Source organism: Portunus trituberculatus, chromosome 50, assembly GCF_017591435.1.
Source record: "Portunus trituberculatus isolate SZX2019 chromosome 50, ASM1759143v1, whole genome shotgun sequence".
NCBI classification, from domain to species: Eukaryota; Metazoa; Arthropoda; class Malacostraca; order Decapoda; family Portunidae; genus Portunus; species Portunus trituberculatus.
Window position 1 is genome coordinate 5,068,265 of NC_059304.1, and position 21,755 is coordinate 5,090,019.

General features: G+C 33.8%; 1 protein-coding gene across 3 annotated transcripts in view; it reads left to right on the forward strand.

Moving 5' to 3' along the window:
• Positions 1-6,325, forward strand: part of LOC123499975 — a 57,846-nt gene extending 51,521 nt beyond the window's left edge. For 2 of the 3 annotated variants that reach the window (XM_045248516.1, XM_045248515.1), the window contains exon 14: positions 2,503-6,325. In XM_045248516.1, coding sequence (XP_045104451.1) covers positions 2,503-2,832 — 330 coding nt within the window. In that variant the 3' untranslated portion in view covers positions 2,833-6,325. The remainder of the gene's footprint in view (positions 1-2,502) is intronic. The other variant, XM_045248517.1, reaches the window with a different exon arrangement.
• Positions 6,326-21,755: the final 15,430 nt, after the last annotated feature.

The following is a 21,755-nucleotide window of genomic DNA, read 5'->3' on the forward strand; positions in this document are numbered from 1 at the left end:
AAAATGAGTTTCTTTTGCTAATATTTTGTGTCTGTTTTACAATTTTAATAATTTTAAAAATATTTTTGATCGCCAAAATATCGTCAATGAAATTAATAATGAAAATGCACAAGACCAAGTGGTCGCTAAAAGAGTAAGAAGTAAGAATTTAAAATAACTGACAAGAATCAGAAGACTGAGAAGATATTCATTCCAATTACTAAGTAATTTATCTTTGCAAATGGCTTGAAAAAGCTTCTAGAATTGCTCCTATTTCACAAACATTTTCAGGACTTACAGTATCCCCCAAAACAAAGCCTCCCATCTGATAACGCTCGCCGTCCACCAATTCATCCTGGTGTCCAGTGCAGTAATCACTATAAGTAGTAGTATTGGTATTGGTATCAGTGGTATCGGTATCGGTAGTAGTATAGGTATCGGTCCAATTAGGTGGTATCGGTATCAGTATCGGAATCGGCCAAAATTTTAGTATCGGTACATCTCTACCATTGTTGCTTGACCTAGAATTCACAAAGAAGCCAGAGTCCCCTCCCAGCATACAATACCATAGTCTAATGGGAAGAGGTGATCATGTGACATTAGAGTTGGAAATACAGGAGGAGGATGGGATAAGATACAGAGATGACTACAAAAAGGAGATCAGATTATGCAAGAGCAGACTTTGAAAAATTAAGGAAATTTTTTGCTGATATTGAATAGAGAAACATTATGTACGGAAGGACAATACAGGGGAAATATGAAATATTCATACAGAAATATAATGAAGGAGTAAAGAAATGCGTACCTATATATAGAGTTAAGAAAAATATACACACTTGGTACAATGCTAGATGCACAGAAGCTAAAAAGGCAAAAGATAAAGCTTGTAAGAAACTCATAAAACAGAGAAATGACAGTAACAGACAGCAGTATAAGGACGTGAGAAATTAATATATTAGAGTAAGGAGAGAGGAAGAAAGAAACTTTAAGTAAGATTTGGTGCAAAAAAACAAAGATGAACCCAAGCTTTTCTACAAATTTATAAATGGTAAGATGAAGAAAAAGGAAACAATAGAAAAAATAATTAAAGGAAGAAAGACATACTAAAAAGAAAAGGAAATGTGTAAGATAATGAATGAGAGCTTCAAAACTGTGTTCACTGTAAAAGAGGATTTTACAGAACCTAATAGGATATTGCATTGCTGAGGATTGCAAGAAATCATAGTGCACAAAGAGGATATTAGAAGATTATTAGATAATTTGGATGTCAGAAAAGCAATGGATGGTGTATCAGGTTGGGTGCTAAAAGAATTTAAAGAGCAACTGTTGGATAAATAGGGAAATGAGGACAATAATAAGAGATATCCCATCAAACTGGAGCACAGTTACTAGTGGCGTACCCCAGGATTTGGTGCTGGCACCAATTTTGTTTCAAGTATATATTAATGATATACAAGAGGGTTTGAGTAGCTATGTAAATTTGTTTGCAGATGATGCAAAACTTTTGAGAGTAATAAGGAATATCAGCAACTGTATGGAATTGCAGAAAGATGTTGACATGATTTGGAAATGGAGCCAAAAGTGGAAATGAGAATTTAATACCAGGAAATGTCACGTAATGGAAATGGGTAAAAGTAGTAGAAGACCTATTTGGGAATATGATATGGGAGAAGAGATTATAATGAAAAGGAGTGAAAAGAAAAACCTGAGACTGACTATACAAGACACCTTGACTTCAGAAAGACACATAAATGGACTATTTGTTTCAACATGCAAGACACTGACTAATATCAGAGTGGCATTCAATTACATGGATAAGAGTATGATGAAAAAGATCATAACCACTATGATAAGACCTAGACTAGAATATGCAACAGTGGTGGGGTCACCATACAGGTAGAAAGACATCAAGAAACTAGAAAGAATCCAAAGGACCACTACAAAGATGGTCCCAGAAATAAAGGATCATCGCTATGAAGAAAGACTGAAGGAAATGGAACTACCAACTTTGAAGGATAGACGGGAAAGTGGAGACATAATAACGATGTATAAGTTAGTAAACTATATGGAAAAAATAAATAGACAAAATATGTTATTACTGACAGAGGAATGAGATAGATAACAAGAGGACATTCAAAGATCATGAAAAGTCAGTGTCTGAGGAACATTAAGAAGTTCAATTTTCCACATAGGATGGTGGATATCTGGAATGTATTGAGTGAAGAGATTGTAACAGGAGAAAGTGTGCACAAATCAAAGAAAAAGTTGGATAAATTTAGATATGGGGACAGGTCACTATGAACCCTGCTTGAACCCTGTAATATACAACTAGGTAAATACACACACACACACACACACACACACACACACACACACACACACACACACACACACACACACACACACACACACACACACACACACACACACACACATATTTAAATGTTTGTGCTGCAAATCTACTTTTACTTCTGAAATTGGAAATAGCTTTCAAAATATTTCAAAATATTATATTACTTTCAGCATATATGGGTGATGCCATCATCCTCAGCAAGATGTGCCCAGCTCCCAAGAGCCCTTGACAAGGTTCCGTTCTACTCAGCTTTGCGGAAGTTTCGGGATTACCTGAAAGGTACCATAAGTGAGTTAGATGAAGAGGAAGTTGTTTTCTCAAATGTAAAATTGACCAATTTCAAGCCTCCAATAAAATTGGAACCAGAAGCAGAGGCTGCACCAGAATCTAAGTGTGTGTCTGCCAAGGTAGCCAAACATAAGCATAAGAAAGTGGGAAGTGACAGGACAAAAGGGCAGAAATCTCCACAAAAGAAAAAAACAAGTACTTCAAAAACTTGAAATAAGAAATAAGTTATGATACATTTATGGTAATATTAGTAATGTAAATATATAATTAATTGGAACAATTAATTTATTGACTACTGTTAAGTATTTTGAAGGTCAGTCAGGAGTTATGCTTAAATTATACAATGTGAGTAGATTTTCTTTAAAATGACCTGATATCAGTATTGTTTTGATATTAAGCTAATATTTTCATGTTAGTCAAGTGATGGAAGACACAAGTGAAGTATGCCTTAACCTTTTATATTGATTTTTACTTGAAAATTTAAAAAAAAAAAGTTCTTGTTGTGAACTGTTCTTCATTTATCTTTCATAATTTAGAGACTAATATTCTTCATGTATAGGGATGTCGTGTTTCTCTTCTGTTTTCAATAGGGCTGGGATATAGCTGTGAAAACTTAGTGAGTTTGGTAATGTCAATTGCCCAGAATTCTAGTCCAGTCTGATTATGGTAGCACAAAATTGTCACTGACCTTTGTGTCATGGTTTTCTCTTACTGTAGGTTAATCTCATTTTATGAATAATATAATTGTGTATTTTATTTTAATTTTTGAGTGCAAAATTATTTTTATTAGTAAAGATTCCTCAAGGTGTTAGAAAATTAATAGGTAAATTTGAACCTTTTTGATTGATCACAATTTATAGATTTATAGATTTATGTACTGATTTTAACAAACCCTATTTATTCATAAAATGAGATTTAAGTATTTACTTGTATTTTGTCTATTTAAAATTTTGTCAAAATTCTGAGAACCTACATTTGAATACAGTGTTGTAATATTTCTTTACAGAACCATATGACAAGTAACAGTGGTTATGCAAAATGATAATAGTATTGCTAATGAAATTTGTTATGTTGATATAATCTTGATATAATTGATATTCTCATAAATTAGTTGATGAAAAGCACCATTTTCCAGACATTTACATTTGGTCATTTTTTACTGAACTAGTGAGATCCTGTGATGAATTTTTGGGAGATAGAAGCTGGGAAACAATGGAATATTGATAGCTAACTTGTGCAAGACATTCCAAACTTAGTTTACTATTTGAAGGTTTCCTTACTTTCTTCAACAAAGCATGATATTATTGCAATAAACTGAAGTATTTTGGTACAGGAAGTCTTCCTCAAACATGAACTAGTCCAGTATCACTGAATACATTCAAACATTAAGTAAGTATCAGTTCTTATGTAGTTTATGATTAAAATTTAAAGCCTGATCATTTTGATTCTGGCATGCTCATAGGTATGTATGCTCTATAAAGTGTTTACTGTATGCTCAGTAAAGTGTAACTAACACCATATTACAGCTCTACAGTTTTATAACACAAGGAAGATAGTGAGAATGATAAGCCATCATTGTTTAAGGCCAGATATATTAAAAATTTATGCTAAAAATTTCATAGATATTATCTTTAAAGTGGAGAGAGCAGGAGGAAAGTCCAAGACCATTAGGTGTTTGACTTTAAAGAAATTGTACAGAGGTTAGTTGGCTCTTTTGTACAGCATTTGACACAGAAAAAAATAGTAAGATAGAGATGATTTAAGGATGTACTATGAGTATGATAAATGCAAAAAGGTAATGTTTGGTGAAATGGGATGACATTGTTCTAATAAGAGGGAAGAAAATAACAGAGTTAGTGCATTCAAGAATGGTTGTATGGTATAGTTATTCCATTGGATATCAGGTGCATATTCTGTAGAAAGATTAAAAAAAGAGTTTGGAATAAAATTTCAGTTATATAAATTAAAAATTATATGGAGAAAGTTTGAAGAATTTATATTCCTGATATACTTTAATCTCACAAATGTAATAAGAGTTAGATTTTGCAACTTTCATGCATTGCTTATTAATTAAAAGTTGATAATTTGTTGGTAACCCTTAATTGATCAAGAATGGAAATTGATACGAGGACTTCTGTAACAAACAAAAGCAACTGGGTTACATGCAGACATAGGCAGCCAAAATCATGTAGTGATGCTTTGGAGGAGATCACTAATTTTTTCGTATACAGTGATGCTATGCTTGAAATTTGAGTGCCTGACATTTAGTGTAGGAGATGCAGCCTAAGCATGGAAGCCTTCTGGCATAGTTATCAGAATGAGTAAGACTTTAAAATGATAAATTGATTGCATGGATATTTGTAAGTCATGGAATACCTTTGTGATCTTAATTCTTAATGGAAGAATTAGGAAGATGACAAGAAAGATGGAAACTGGTAAATTTTATGTGAATGATTATGAAAGAGAGAATAGCTTATATTAATCTAATACAGCATGATGTTTTGATAATTTATTTTCTCGTGCTTGAGAATATTAGTGATATAATTAGATAAATATTTTAATCCCTTGGGTGTAAAACGAGTAGCTATCTATCTAAAGTATGCATTTTGTCAGAAGTGTTATGAGGCATTTGCCATATTGCAATTATACAGCTGTTCTGATGTGACAAATTATTTCATTATGTTTATACAATAAAATTTTTGAAGTGCATAAAAAAGTAATATGGCAATATTTTAAGATTTAGTATATATGCTTGTATTTAAGAGTGAAACATTAGTAGAAATGGTATTTATGTATACAAGCACATGTATTTCTTTCCATTAATGCTATAAAAGATAAGACACCAAAATTTACACATCACGTATGCAGTTTTACATTAATTTTTGTTTTTCTACTTTGTAGTCACCTATTCCCCATATATGTTGTTGATGGTAATTGCTATACTTCTCAGCCTGTCAAATCAGCATATGCTATTTAAAAAGATGCAACTCTCAACTTGCTTGAGACCTGCAATACACACAGTGCTTCACATAACAAGGCAGTGACAAACCTATGACCACAACTTATTCTCAGTGCATGGAACATCAAGTCTGAACAGATAAGCTCCAGTCTATGGGTTGTCTCCCAGACTTGTTTATTTAATTACTTGATGAATTCTTTCAAGAAATGCAATGAAATGAACTTTGACTGAAGAAAATAAAAGCACAAAAGCTACTACAGTGATTTAAGTTTCTGTAGTTATTTTCTGATGTGTAGCCATTCCTAAGGAAATGCATAGTGTTTGTGGCTTGATGGATAATACTTTTGGGACTACCTGTGACATGTTCAGGCATATTAGTGTTTGTGATGACTTTTTGTGCCTTTCTTCAGTCCAATTAACCTCTGATATTCCACAAAGTTTCAATAAGAATTTTGATGAATGAGTAATATGCAAGAAACTCAGACTACTTAGTAATGCACTTAACCAAAACAACCAATTCAGCCATTGCTTTCTACCTTCTCAACACAATGACTTTCCATGATATTTGGTCATCATAAAAGCAAATTTTTTACATATATATTTTTGAGAAACCAGTCTTTTAATCGTGTAGTTATCAATACTTTTGCAAATGTAATTTGTACAGATAATGGAATTTTCAGTGTACAGAAATTTTTGTGAAAGTACTCAGCTCTTGTATAAATTAATGAAAACTTTTCACCCAAATAGTTTAATTTGTTGTATAAAGATGTTAAATCTGTAACAGTTATCAATAGTTCTTCCATCATGTCACAGTAGTGTAAATCACAAACCTGCACAATACAGTAAAATGCATGGTGTTGTGCTGTAAGAGGAATGTGTGCCAAAAGAAGTGGAATATTTTAAATAGTGTTAGCTGTTGTTGGTGAACAGAAAGAATTGATTTTTCTTGTATGGTTTGGATTAAACCAGTTGGTGGCAGAGATAATTGCATTATAGTTGTGTTGATGGGTAGTCTTATGGTGGAGTTCATTATGAAATAATAATAATTTTATATGTGAGATCTCCACCTCATAAACTATCAATTTTCATTATGTCGGTCCCTACAACAAGATTATATTCAAGACTTCTCAGCTAATTGTGACAGTGTCAGTAATCATTTTCATTGAGCTTGAAACTGTATATGTTGTCATCACAACAGTATACCTCTAAAGGACATTGTGCAGCCTAAATAGCCCAAAAATACATTAAGAACAGCATTAATAATAATGATAATAATAATAATAATAATAATGATAATAATAATAACTACAACAACAACAACAACTGGAAATTTTATAATTCTCAGAGTTTCTATGAGTTTACATTTTTTCAGCCGTTCATTTACTTATTTAATATATTTCACAAACTTGATTTCTTTATTTTAACTCTTCATAGCATATACTTCTCAAAGGTGGATGATGATGACATAAACAAAAATATCTTTGCGTGTGCATTTACTAGATATGTTGGATAATTATATATTTAGTAAAAGTACTTCCCAAATAAGAAAATAAAAAACTAAAATTTTATTATAAGTATTTATGATTTAATATTGTTCATTTTTATAAATTATTTCAAAATTTGACCATAGGTAAATAGCATTTTAAAAGCTAGGATGCAGGGGAGTAGTTCTGAAATGTAGGTACAAGTTGGACCACCCAAATCTAAAATTCTGTAATCTGACAAATCATGTAATTTGGCATAATTTAAATTTCCGGGAATAATGAAAATTTCCTGGAATAATGTAAGTATGTTGGAACGCCGCTATGACACGGAGGTGCATGTGTTTTCTTGTATCATTCTGCACGCACATTGATTTGTACATTTAACATAAATCATATTGAACCAATGTTACAGTTATATTGCAGGCTGAATAAGAAAGACTATGTAGGGTGTTTTAGGGTTGCTTACTTAAGGACCACCTGTAATCCAGAATTTTTCATAATCCAGCAAGCCTCAGGTTCAGCAGTTGCTGGATTTGGGAGGTTCAACCTATTTTTTGTTGTATCATTATGTATTAGAACATTTAAATTTTATTTGGTACCTCAAAATGATTTACATACATCTTTTGACAGCAAATGACATACTGTACAATTTGAAAAGTGGGAAACACTGGGAATATAAAAGATGAAAATGAAAGTAATAGATACATGCTAGAGCTCAAGAATGTCTTGCATAAGCTCAGGTACATCATATCTTGTTGGTTACTTGTTAGAAGCAGCAGATTACAGACTGTTTATATTTTGGTTTTAAATCAAGAACTTCTCTTTTGATGTTCATGAAAGAAAATGCTGGCACTTGAGAATCAATAACTTCAATAGGAATTGGTAGATAATATACATATAGGATGTGATAAAAGAAGTTGTGAGACTACTTTTGACACAAAACCAAGGTACGTTATAGTCATGCATCTATAGTAGGAGGACACAATGATTTTTATAAGTTAGCATGCAAAATAAAATCTTGTGTCAATTTCAGGAATTCAGTTAAGAGTTTATTGAGATAATCCGGTTATTGTCATAAAATAATGAGCTGGATGAGGTACTTTATTATATGTTACACTACAAGAGGTAGAGTGTGATGAGGGATTATAGTAACCCTCCACACAAATAGATATTTATATATCTATCTCTACCTGTATATCTATCTATCTATCCATTTATCTATCTATCTATCTATCTATCTATCTATCTATATATATATATATATATATATATATATATATATATATATATATATATATATATATATATATATATATATTATACAGTGCACCCTCAGACTTGGAACACCTCAGACTTTGGAACAAAACATTCAATAATTTTTACCCTCAGAGTTGGGACAAAATTTGGACTGAAGGCGGCTAAATCTGGCGGGAGGTAAACATCAGTTTCCACTTTGTTTTTATTACTTGTTGTGGCCTTGTCTTTATTCCCAACTGGAGTCAGGACATTTGACCAGTTTTTCATTTGACTAGAGTCACTTAACTAGGTAAGATGGTTGAGTAATATTTCAGATAAATACGCTGATCTCATAACTAACAAAAATATTTCTTAACTATTGTAGTGACAAGGTGTAATATTTCTTAACTACTGTAGTGACAAGGTTTAACAAATGTGAAACAAAGAATCCACTATGCTAAAGGTAGGGCTCTCACCACCTAGTGTATTTTTAATAAGTACCTGGTTAAGTGACACTTGCCATGAAGCTCACCACCAAATGGTAAATAATATTGATTTTACATAGTTTAATACTTATTTACCTAGGTAAAAATCTGGGGTTTCCAAATGGTATTAAAATTATTTACTGTACATTGTTTCATGGGGAAAACAGTTTCAGACTTGCAACAATTCAGACGTAGAACAGCCTTTTGGAATAAATTTTGTTCAAAGTCTGAGGGTCCACTTTATATATATATATATATATATATATATATATATATATATATATATATATATATATATATATATATATATATATATATGCAGTGGCCCCTCTACATACAAGATTGATTCGTTCCCAGATCGAGCTTGTGTCTAGAATTTCTCGTATCTCGAACAAATTTTCCCCATAAGAAATAACTGAAAACCAATTAATCTGTTTCTGGCCTCCCAGAATCATCCAAGTTAACCCCAAAATAACTATAAAATACATCTTCTGATTACTAAAAACACATTCAAATAGTAATTGAACAAAAAAATACAGTAATAAGATAATAAGATGATATTAACAAAATAAAATGCGAGTTTATTATGAGCACTTACCATGGAGGAAGTCAGCGGCAACTAACGGAGGTGTATGCTTGGTGGTGGAGGAGTGAGGGAGATAGGTGCGGGACGAGTGAGGGAGCACGAGAGACTGTTGACGATTAGTAAGCACTTACACTTGATAGCTTTTATGGCATCTTTCTGTTTCAATATTGTACAGATTGTCGATGATGACCGATTGCACTGCTTTATGAATGAGATCACTCACACGAACACTAGTCATGTTTGTCTATTATCTCCTGCTTCATTTTGATTAACATCATCCTTTTTTCTCAGAGGACAGCTTTCCATTTTCTCTTAAAACTCATGGTTAGGGTCACAAAAAAAAAGCCATGGAAAGGAGATAAATGTGATAAAAACAACACAACACAAGAGTGCGGGATCAGGTCTGTATGGTGGGAAACACATACTGGCTGATGTTGGGCGGTCTCGACCACTCAGCCACCTAGCGGAAGCATCTGGAAATTCTCATAACTTGGATTTTCTTTCGCATGTCAGTCAAGATTTTTGCTCGAAAGACGTCTTGTGTCTCGAATATCTTGTAAATAGAGTATCTCGTATGTAGAGGGGCCACTGTATATATATATATATATATATATATATATATATATATATATATATATATATATATATATATATATATATATATATATATATATATATATATATATATATATATATATATATATATATATATATATATATATATATATATATATATATATATATATATATATATATATATATATATATATATATATATATATATATATATATATATATATATATATATATATATATATATATATATGTATGTATATATTTATATGCGCAATTTAACTTTGTGACTTTGCAACGGTTACTTATTTTTTCCATTGTGACTCTGCAGTATTACAAATTAATCTTTAGTGCGATAATAGAAATGTGCTTTTATAAGGCAGGGAAAAATATTTATTATTATTATTTGTTATTCTTCCTAGTTAAAACACACCTTAAGCTAATAACTTCAGGTCATCCTCCTCCTCTTTCTCCTCCTCCTCCTCCATGTCACCTTGGCCCATCTTCTCTAACCATGGCAATTTCTTTGAAAAAAATGGTCCTTGTTCCTGTTTAAAGTTGTGGCAAAAATTGCAGAAAGTTGGCAGTGTGATTTTGCTTAGTCTGATTTTTTCAAAATGTTTGCAATTTTCAACATTGTGACTTTGAAGTTCATGGTGCAGCAAATTCACAAAGTCACAAAGTTGCAACTCGGTGCCTCAATGCCCAGCTCATATATATATATATATATATATATATATATATATATATATATATATATATATATATATATATATATATATATATATATATAAAGTACTCATCATAATAGTGTAATCACCACCAAAGAAGATGCTAATGTTGTCTGTATATCATTTGAAACACTTAATGAAGTCTTGAGAATTGATTTGAACATGTAGTACGTTGCTACCAACTTTTTTCCTAGATTACTCACCCCACTGTAGAGAGATGTGCATTCACATTCTACTAAAGGTGAGAAGAGAATTTTCACTAACACTAGCATGAACAATCTCTTTTTACCCCCTTTATTTACTGAATATGACTCCCAATAACTTCCAGTTATTCTCCAAGATGAAATTCAAGATAAGAAAATTCAGAGTGAATCACACAAAGAATGGGAATTGAGGGAATCATGTCAAAATGTGACAAAAGTTCTGGAATTGGTACATATATCACTGCATTAAGTTAACTACTTCACTCGAAAGAGGATGGTGGCAAAATTCACATTGTGTATATTTTTTTATGAATAAATGAATAGAATGATCATAGATTTGGAAAGTGATTTTGATATCTACATAAATTTTATTGACAAAAAGGAAAAGTTTAGTTGAGCTTTCAGGTAAAATTAATTGCAATGTATAGTATCTTGTTATTAACTATGCTCTATTCTTAATTTACTAAAGATCAGTGATTGCTGTGAAGTTTTAAGAAAGGTATAAAAGTTTCAAACTAGGTTATGATTTATGAATATGGACACTGCATCATGTTAGTACATAACTTGCTTTCAGTTTGTACAGTAATGAATTTGTCACTTTAGAATATAATGTTTTCAGGCCTTAACTTAGTCAAGGTTAATATTGTTCATAGTGCATTATTTATTGACATGGACTTTATGATCATTCATCATTTATTTATGCTGGAAAATAAGTAGCATAGATGTAAAAGAGGCTTAGATTTGAGAATTTATGTTTTGAAGGCATATATAAGTCTCACAAAAGTGATACTCAAATTTTATACAAACTTTTCTATGTTTAGGATTTTTTAATGGTAGTATAGTATAATTAGCTTGTGAGTGTGCATGCAAGCATGCTGGGAAAAAGGATCTTGTGTATTGTTTGGTGGAGTAGAATTTATCTATTATATGTTCCTGTGGTTTCTGTATAAAGAACAAATATAGATGTAGAGTCAGACAGTAACAAAAAATCAAGGTCACACTCAGGGATGACAGGTCAAGTGCTGATCCAACCCAACAAAAATATTTTCCTTTTTGTTTGACTATAAGTACCACATTATTTATCAATACAAAAGGAAAAGTGCATGACTTAGATATTTTGGGAATATGAAGACTGGGTCATAGAACATTTGACAAATTTCCCTCATAACTGTTGAACTAGATCTTGTGAAAGCTTGATTTCAATATGTGTTAAGTCAGAAGACTCAGTTATTTTTCTTGTGGAGATTTAAAAATTTTGTGTTATTAGAAAAAAAAATTATTGTTGATCGTAGAAAAATTCAACTTTGGCATGACAAATAGAAATTGGACTTGTTTTATTCATGTTTTGTCTCATTAAGGATGTTATCTGCTATACTTTGACAGAAGCAATTGGTAATACTAATGCTATCCTGATAAGAACAGCAAATACAAGTACAGTGTTGCTTGATACATTTTGTATTGACAGTTGCTTATAATATATATATATATATATATATATATATATATATATATATATATATATATATATATATATATATATATATATATTTTACTTCATTATATTTTAAAAGACTAGTGTGACCCTAGAAAACTTTCATGTACTTAAGAGGAGCACAGGCCAGGGTGACAACACTCTGTGGACATGTGAAGGAGTAAGGTCAGATGGTCTCCACACATGAGGCCTCAATTTTTTATGACAGCCATGGTAAATGTGAATGTTCTGGATTGGTTTGGTAGGCTTAATGCTTGATACCTTGCTTTTGTGATAGTGGATTTATTTTTTGAGCAAGGATGCTATGAACAAAACATCTTTGTAAGGCACTGTGGCCATTGTTAGTGAGCCAGTGTGATATTTCTTTTCCACTGTGTGGAAGTGTACTTCACTACTTTGACCTAGTCCATGGATTTTTATTGCACATAAGCCTGTTATCTGATTCTTCAGCTCACAGGAAAGTTTTGCTCTTTTTTTAGATTGGTATTCAAATGAAAACCTCTGAGACATCATTTTATTTTATAAATCTAATATCATTATATCATAGAAAAATGTTTAGGAAACTATCAAAAATATTAGATTCAATAAATGTGTATGAAGCCAAGAAATGTAAAACTAGATTTGGGATTTGTGCTCCCCTAAGGACGTATATACCCAGCCAAAGGTATTTTTCTATGATACTTTTGCAGCAGAAGAGATGAAGTCCATAATTAATCTGTCATAGACAGGTAACATGGTAGTGCATGCAGGTGAGCCCAGTCATTGTGTAGGTGTATCATGTTTTTGTTTCTCTGGTGTTTGATAGGAATGTGTAATTCTAAATATGTCCTTGTGACAATACTAAAGAGGTTCCTCATTTCACAGAAGGGAATACTGTACAAGGAAAGATATTCACAGGATTGTTTGGGTAGATTACATACAATGCATTCCCTTCCTTTAAATATATATATATATATATATATATATATATATATATATATATATATATATATATATATATATATATATATATAATATTCATTATTATTACTTGTGTTTTCGGCCATTTATGAAGTTAGTGAGGTACTATTGGTTTGTGTGACAATAAGCTGTAGACAATGCAACTGTTTGTTTAGATAAATGATATATTTTCCAGTCACCATAGACAAGGAAAAAGAACTAAGTATTATTATGTGTATATTGGAAGAATTTTTTTTGTTTCATATTCCATAGAAGAGATGAAAGAAAAAAGCTGCACTGAAATAAATAATATATATATATATATATATATATATATATATATATATATATATATATATATATATATATATATATATTATTGTTTAGTCCTGTACTTAGATAATTACATTCTGTAGGAAATGGTTTGGAAAAAAAGTAAATTCCTGAGTTTATCCAATAAGTAATATTCTTCTGTCATTTTTATGAATTTATCCTTTAATATTACTTTGTGACTACAGCAGAGGTGACATTGATGTGAAATTTACATCATGATTAAAGTTTTACTGATGATGTTAATGTTTAAGTATTACATATATGTGACATTTCATATCTGTAAACTAAATTTTATATGATATACTATATTTGATTTGCCTTAGAAGGTCTTTTTTGGCAATGTGTTAGTGATTGATCAGTTTCCTTTGTTCAGGAACATCCAAAGATCACACTTGTACTGTTTTGTATTGATATTCAGCTATCTAATCTTTTCATTGCCAAAGTTGTTTCTCCCAGAAACATTTTACTTCCCTCTAGAAAAGTATATCATTGCACCCACATTGTGCCTGCTCTCTCTCTCTCTCTCTCTCTCTCTCTCTCTCTCTCTCTCTCTCTCTCTCTCTCTCTCTCTCTCTCTCTCTCTCTCTCTCTCTCTCTCTCTCTCTCTCTCTCTCTCTCTCTCTCTCTCTATATATATATATATATATATATATATATATAGTGTAATTCACCTCGGTCGCCTGCTGGTCACCCAGCCAGTCTTCCCCATTACGGAGCGAGCTCAGAGCTCATAGACCGATCTTCGGGTAGGACTGAGACCACAACACACTCCACACACCGGGAAAGCGAGGCCACAACCCCTCGAGTTACATCCCGTACCTATTTACTGCTAGGTGAACAGGGCCACACATTAAGAGGCTTGCCCATTTGCCTCGCCGCTTACCGGGACTCGAACCCGGCCCTCTTGATTGTGAGTCGAGCGTGCTAACCACTACACTACGCGGTAGAAAAGTGTGTGTGTGTGTGTGTGTGTGTGTGTGTGTGTGTGTGTGTGTGTGTGTGTTTACCTAGTTGTAGTTTTACAGGGCCTGGGCTTTACACTCATGTGGCTCCGTCTCCATATCTACACTTATCCAATTTTTCTTTAAAGCTATGCACACTCTTTGCTGACACCACTTCCTCACTCAAACTGTTCCAAGTCTCAACACATTTTTGCGGGAAACTATATTTTTTAACATCTCTCAGACATCTTCCCTTCCTCAGTTTTTTACTATGTGATCTTGTGCTTCTAATGTCATTCTTCTCTCAGAATCAGTTTCTCATTATCCACTTGTGTGTGTGTGTGTGTGTGTGTATTTACCTAGTTGTAGTTTTACAGGGCCTGGGCTTTATGCTCGTGTGGTCCCGTCTCCATATCTACACTTATCCAATTTTTCTTTAAAACTATGCACACTCTTTGGTGACACCACTTCCTCACTCAAACTGTTCCAAGTCTCAACACATCTTTGCGGGAAACTAAATTTTTTAACATCTCTCAGACATCGTCCCTTCCTTAGTTTCTTACTATGCGATCTTGTGCTTCTAAAGTCATATTCTTCTCTCAGGATCAGTTTCTCATTATCCACTTGATCCATTCCGTTAATCAATTTATAAACTTGTATCAGATCCCCTCTCTCTCTTCTCTGCTCTAAGGTTGGTAGATCCATAGCCTTTAGTCTCTCCTCATATGTCATCCCTTTAAATTCTGGAACCATTCTTGTAGCCATTTTTGTAGTCTCTAATTTTCTTATGTGTTTCTTTTATGGGAGTCCACACAACTCCTGCATATTCCAATCTAGGTCTTATTTTAGTACTTATCAATTTCTTCATCATTTCCTTGTCCATATAGTGAAATGCTACTCCAATATTCCTTAGCAAATTATACGTGTGTGTGTGTGTGTGTGTGTGTGTGTGTGTGTGTGTGTGTGTGTGTAATTCACTGTTTGATCTGCTGCAGTCTCTGACGAGACAGCCAGACGTTACCCTACGGAACGAGCTCAGAGCTCATTATTTCCGATCTTGGGATAGGTCTGAGACCAGGCACACACCACACACCGGGACAACAAGGTCACAACTCCTCGATTTACATCCCGTACCTACTCACTGCTAGGTGAACAGGAGCTACACGTGAAAGGAGACACACCCAAATATCTCCACCCGGCCGGGGAATCGAACCCCGGTCCTCTGGCTTGTGAAGCCAGCGCTCTAACCACTGAGCTACCGGGCCGTGTGTGTGTGTGTGTGTGTGTTATTCATTACTGTCGTCTGCTGGTCACCCAGCCAGCCTTTCCCCTATGGAAAGAGCTCAGAGCTCATACTTACCAATCTTTGGGTAGGACAGAGACCACATTACACAACATACACCGGGAAAGGGAGGCCACAGCCACTCGAGTTACTATTTACTGCTAGATGAACAGGGGTTACACATTAAGAGGCTTGCCCATTTGCCTCGGTGCTCCTGGGGACTCTAACCCAGGCCCTCTTGGTTGTGAGCTAAGCGTGCTAGCCACTACACTAAGCAGTGTGTGTATTTACGGTATAATTTACCTAGTTATATTTACCTAGTTGTATTATACAGGGTTCAAGCAAGGTTCATCGTGTCCTGTCTCCATATCTCCACTTATCTAACTTGTCTTTAAAGCTAAGCACATTATGTGCTGCAACAACTTCGTCATTAAATGCATTCCACTTTTCCGCCGTTCTATGTGGAAAACTATTTTGTAATATCCCTCACACACTGCTTCTTCCTAATCTTCTTTGCATGTCCTCTTGTTCTTCCAGCTTCTACTGTCACCAGCATCAGGTCTTGCTTGTCTGTCTTTTTAATGCTATTAACTATTTTATTCAATGTTATTAGGTCTCCTGTTTTTCTTCTATCTTGTAAGGTTGGCAGTCCCATTTCCTTCAGCCTTTCTTCATATATTAGGTCCTTTAGTTCTGGCACCATCTTTATAGCTGTCCTCTGAATCTGTTCTAATCTTATATCCTTTTTCAAGCTCGGTGACCACACTGCTGCTGCATATTCCAACTTTGGATGCATCATATTTGTTACAATTTTTTTTTATCATATCCTTATCCATGTATTGAGATGCCACCCTAATATTAGTCAAGAATTCATTGTTCCAAATATTTTACTTATGTGCTTTTTGGGGCTCAGAGTTTCATGTATAACCACTCCGATATTTTTCCTCTTTAGTCTTCATTTTTTGTTCCTCTCTCATCAAATCGTTCCATACTGGTCTTCTCTTACTCTTTCCTAATTCCATTACATGGCATTTCTTGGTATTGAATTCTAACTTCTACTTCTTACTCCATGCATAAATTTTATCTATATCTCCCTGCAGCAATAAACAGTCTTCTTGGGTCTTAACTTAACAAGACACTCATATTTAGCTGTATTCTCAAGTGTTTTCTTGTTGATAATGTATAATGTATATCTAGTTAGTCTCGCTAGAACCACAAAAAGTCTTTAAAAAGCTTTATTCTTTTACAACAGCTATTTTCCAAGGCCACAAAGATGTCTAGCCTGTTCTGAATTCTGAAAATTGTCTTTATCTATTAATAATACATATAGAATTCATGCTAATCTGTCAGTAGAACCATAAAAACACTTTTGAAAATCCCAGAGCACCACTTCAACTAGTCTTTTGAAAGAGTGTAGAGTGTGGTGTGGCACCGAAGTGTTTCATAATATGGTTTATTGTCTCAAGTCTTCTCCCAGTCCAGTTGTGGTGGGCAGGAACTATAAACTCAAGTATTCAAGGAACCATTTCCTTGGGTGGGCAGAACCATTGGAACCGGTACCAGAACCAGTTCTGCGTGGAATTGGTAGAATGCAGCTGGTGAATACTGAATACCATAATCTCGGAACCACCAGTGCACTGCTTGATGAATACCAGGTGTGCTGGCAGTTCCGAGACTCTGGTATTCATCAGCCCATGTAACCAGTTCTGGAATCGTTTTCTCGGGGGAATTAGGAAAGCACGGCTAGTGAATACCATAGTCTGAATCCCCAGCGCATTGCTTGATGGTTACCAGGGAAGGGTGTAATGTCCCAGGATTCATCTAGATTACTGGCTGAGATGATTATAGAATACAAAGTACTGACTCCCGGTCCTAAGAGACTTATAATCTGTGATGGATACTGAGTGACAGTGAATGTAAATGAATGCACGATTCAGCTAATGATATGCTCTTATCTCACACAGGATTCCTTTGATAATATGCATTCTTGAGCTGTCCTATTTCTCTTCAATGACATTGTCTTAGTAGATTTGAATGTGATAAATAATTTTTCTAATACTGCAAATTTAGGTATTATCTTCATATCTACACCTTTAACACAATGTTCTAGAAAAAATCCTTGGTGCCTAGAAAAAAATTACATTATGATTCGATAGAAAAGTTATTGTATAATCAGCAAATAATGAATTATGTGTGTGTAGGCTAATTATGTTTTTTATTTAATCATGAGAATGACAGTTGTGGGTCTCACTCTCAGTTCAGCAAGCTTAGCTCTTATGACGTCTTTTTATTTTTATTTTTTAAAATTTATTTTATTTTATTTTATTACCTAATACCCTAGCATGGGTATCAGGCAATTTTTCATTGATTTATTTATTCTTTTAAGATTTGAACCTTGGATTTCTATAAACCCTTCTTTGATTTTGTTTATTTTCATTTATTTATTTTATTTTCTATGTTTATTTTTGAATATTAACATCATATACACACTCAGGTTCTCATACATGCTTCATTCACACAGGGATCCTACTCCTATCTCAAAACTATTGTCCTTTGTCAGGGCATGGGGGAAGGAGGGATAACTCACAAGCACACAGGGTGGCTATGTAGCATCACTATGTATTGCACATATACATGAAGAGGAATAACGTTCACATCACATCATGCAAGACTGAAATCATACACAGTTTCATAGTTTTATTTACATGCATAATATTGTTGAAATATTTACATTGCAAAATGAATATATACACATAAATCACAACTCTCTGAGTAAATTGGCCTCAGTCAGGTAAATAATCAGTTTATCAATAGAAATAGAGAATGAGAGAAATGAAATAGTCTGCCTTTTAATCACCTCGTTTCTTGTCCTGCGGGAGCTACCAACACTCGCTGTACAACTACATAGATACAATTTGATATATACTGCCTTGACAAATAACCAAAGCTGGACATGGTAACGAAGGAAAAGATGTCACAATAACCAGTAAATCATTGTGATATTTTTACAAGTATAGTATCTCATTGATGATAGATTTAGTAATAGATAGCTATCATAGACATTCATATTATTATACACACGTAGTGCCTTCATAGACATACCTTCTGCTACTGGTTAAAACGGCAGTAGTGGTCTTGTGGTGGCGGTGGGCTATACTGATTCCATACACACCCACACACAGCCAAAAACATAAAAAAAACACTCTTATATACCGAAAAAACTCGTCAACACACTCAAAACACCCTCACACACATCCAGAACATGTCTATACACACACACACACACACACACACACACACACACACACAAGTGAAGTGAAGTGTTGATATATTACCGATAGTTTTCAAGTAGCACCAAGCACCAATTAAGCACCAGCACCAAACACCAAGCGACAAGACAAGCAGTGCAAGCCTTTGCCACAACCCTCCACACTGCTTTATCTTCATCAATTAAAGGTATTTATAAGGCCATTCACTTATTTTCAAGTTTCCTTTACATTTGAGAGTGAAAACAGTACGCAAATATTAAAAGGTTAAAGGTATAACGATCATTATGAAAGCAAGATGCCAGTATTAACAGCTGATATTTGCTTCCTTCACTTACTGTAAACCAAACATGTGTCATAATGCAGCCACCAATCTACTATTTCATATCCCATAGTCAAAAGTTCCCTATATGACTTAATTTGGGCTTCGTGAGATGATAAAGACAACATATGGAACTCCGCCACCGCTCTTCCCGGTGATGCCTCTGGGCCGCCTCCCCCAGCGGTCCCTCAGCCTGCGGGGTCAAATACTTTTTTTCAAATATTTCCTAACGGTAATATTATGCGTCCATTGTATGGTTTTATGGTTTCTATAAATGTTTAGTTGTGTTTGAAGGGTTTTCCGCGCTTGTATTGGGTAAATATGTAGCGTTTAATGGTGTTTTATGACGTATGTTAAAGGGCTTTTAACGGTTAAAGATTTCAATTTCCATTTTGAGTTTTTTTTTTATTTGAGACTATAAGTGAGCCTTTATGATGTCAAAGAATCGTCTATGCTCTTTTAAGTGTGAAATCAATCTATTGAGTGAAATATGTGGACTTTGAAATGGTGTTTGGTGCTGTTGAACAAAAGTCTTATTTTTCTTTATTTTATTTGCTCACGTTTCTGCTTCTCGGTCTAACTCGCTGTAGAATGCCTTAAAAGATAGCTCAGACTCCGTGAAATGTGGTAAAATACTCGCCAAGTGAAAATGGCTTGACTTTCCAGGACGTTTTAGGAAAGTTATTGTTGAAAATGTTTTATACTTTTAACGTAATTAATTTAGACATTTTTAAAACTAGTTGAGCTGGAGATATTTTGATATTTTGAAAATTAGTTTAAATATTTATCACGTCATAAAATGTCATGCATTCGGCCATGGCTTCGTTTTTCTAAAAGTCGTTTTTAAATACAAATTATGTACGTAATTTAGGCGAGTCACCCCGTTTGCGTTCTCTCTGATAACCACAGTCCAGTGGTGACTTATCATAGCCACAGGCTGGCGCCTCTTTTCCAACACCCCAGTTCGTCAATATTTTGCCTAATAACTAGTGATTTCTACATGTTTTCGTGTGTTTCTAGATTCAGGTGTGTAGATATTGGTAGCAGGAGGAGGAAGAAAGGAGAAATAAAGGAGGATAAGGGGGAAGGAAGGACGAAGAGGAGCAGCAGCCAAGCCACAATACTTAAGTCACCCTCCACTTCCTCAATATTTTGTCCAACATCTAGTGTTTTGATGTGTTTCTAGGCTCATGCGTGTAGATGGAAGGAATAGAAGGAAGACAAAGGAGAAACAATGGAGGAGGAGGAAGAAGAAATGAGAAATAGAAGCGGAATAGGAGAAGGAACCAAGGTGTAATATTTAGGTAAGTGTCCCTTTTGATCTTAACGTTCTTTATAATGCATACTGTTGGATTTTGGATATATTTGGGTGTTTCAAATGTATTCAGTAATGTTGCAGGGTGTTATGAGTATGTTTTGGGTGCATTTTATGTCTTTTCAGTGTGTTTTAAGCCTTTTAGGTATATTTCACGTACCTTGAGTATTTAGATTAAGATGTGTATCAGTATTTGCATGTTTTGATTGTGTTTTAGGAGCATTTTGCTGGGTTGTGTGGTGTTTTGAGTGTATTTTGGGGTTAATTTTGAGTATTCTAAGATGTGTGGATGTGTGTTAGGAGTCTTTTAGATGTGTGTGAGGGTGATTTAGGTGTATATTGGTGTTTTTAGTGAGATTTAGGTGTGTATGGGGGGCATTTTGAGGGGTTACATGGCTTTTTGAGTGTGGTAGAGGATGATATTGAGTGTTGTAAGTGGTTTGGTGTGTGGGGGTGATTTGGGTTTATATTAGGTGTTTCTAGTGAGTTTTAGGTGTGTCTCGATGTATTTTGAGGTGCTGCATGGTTTTTTTTTTTAGTGTGTTTTATGTTCTTTTTGAGTGTTTTAAATGGTTTGAGTGTGTGTGTTGGCGTATAGTAGTGTTTCTAAAGAGTGTTGTATGTGTTTTCGTGCCTTTTGAGGTGTTGGTTTATTTCATGAATGTGTTTTTGGGTTAGTCTTGAGTGTTGTAATTGGTTTGTGTGTGTATTTGGGCGGTTAGGAGTGTTTTTGGCGTATAGTTGATATTTCTATGAGTTTTAGATGTATTTGGGGACATTTTCAAGTGTTGTATGGTGTTTTGAACGTGTTTTGGGTTAGTTTGGAATGTTTTAATAGGTTTGGATGTGCACCAATATATATATATATATATATATATATATATATATATATATATATATATATATATATATATACATACCCTATGTTGTGACGTCATAGGATATCTACCAATCAGAGCACAAAGAAATGATGGTGATATAACATTAA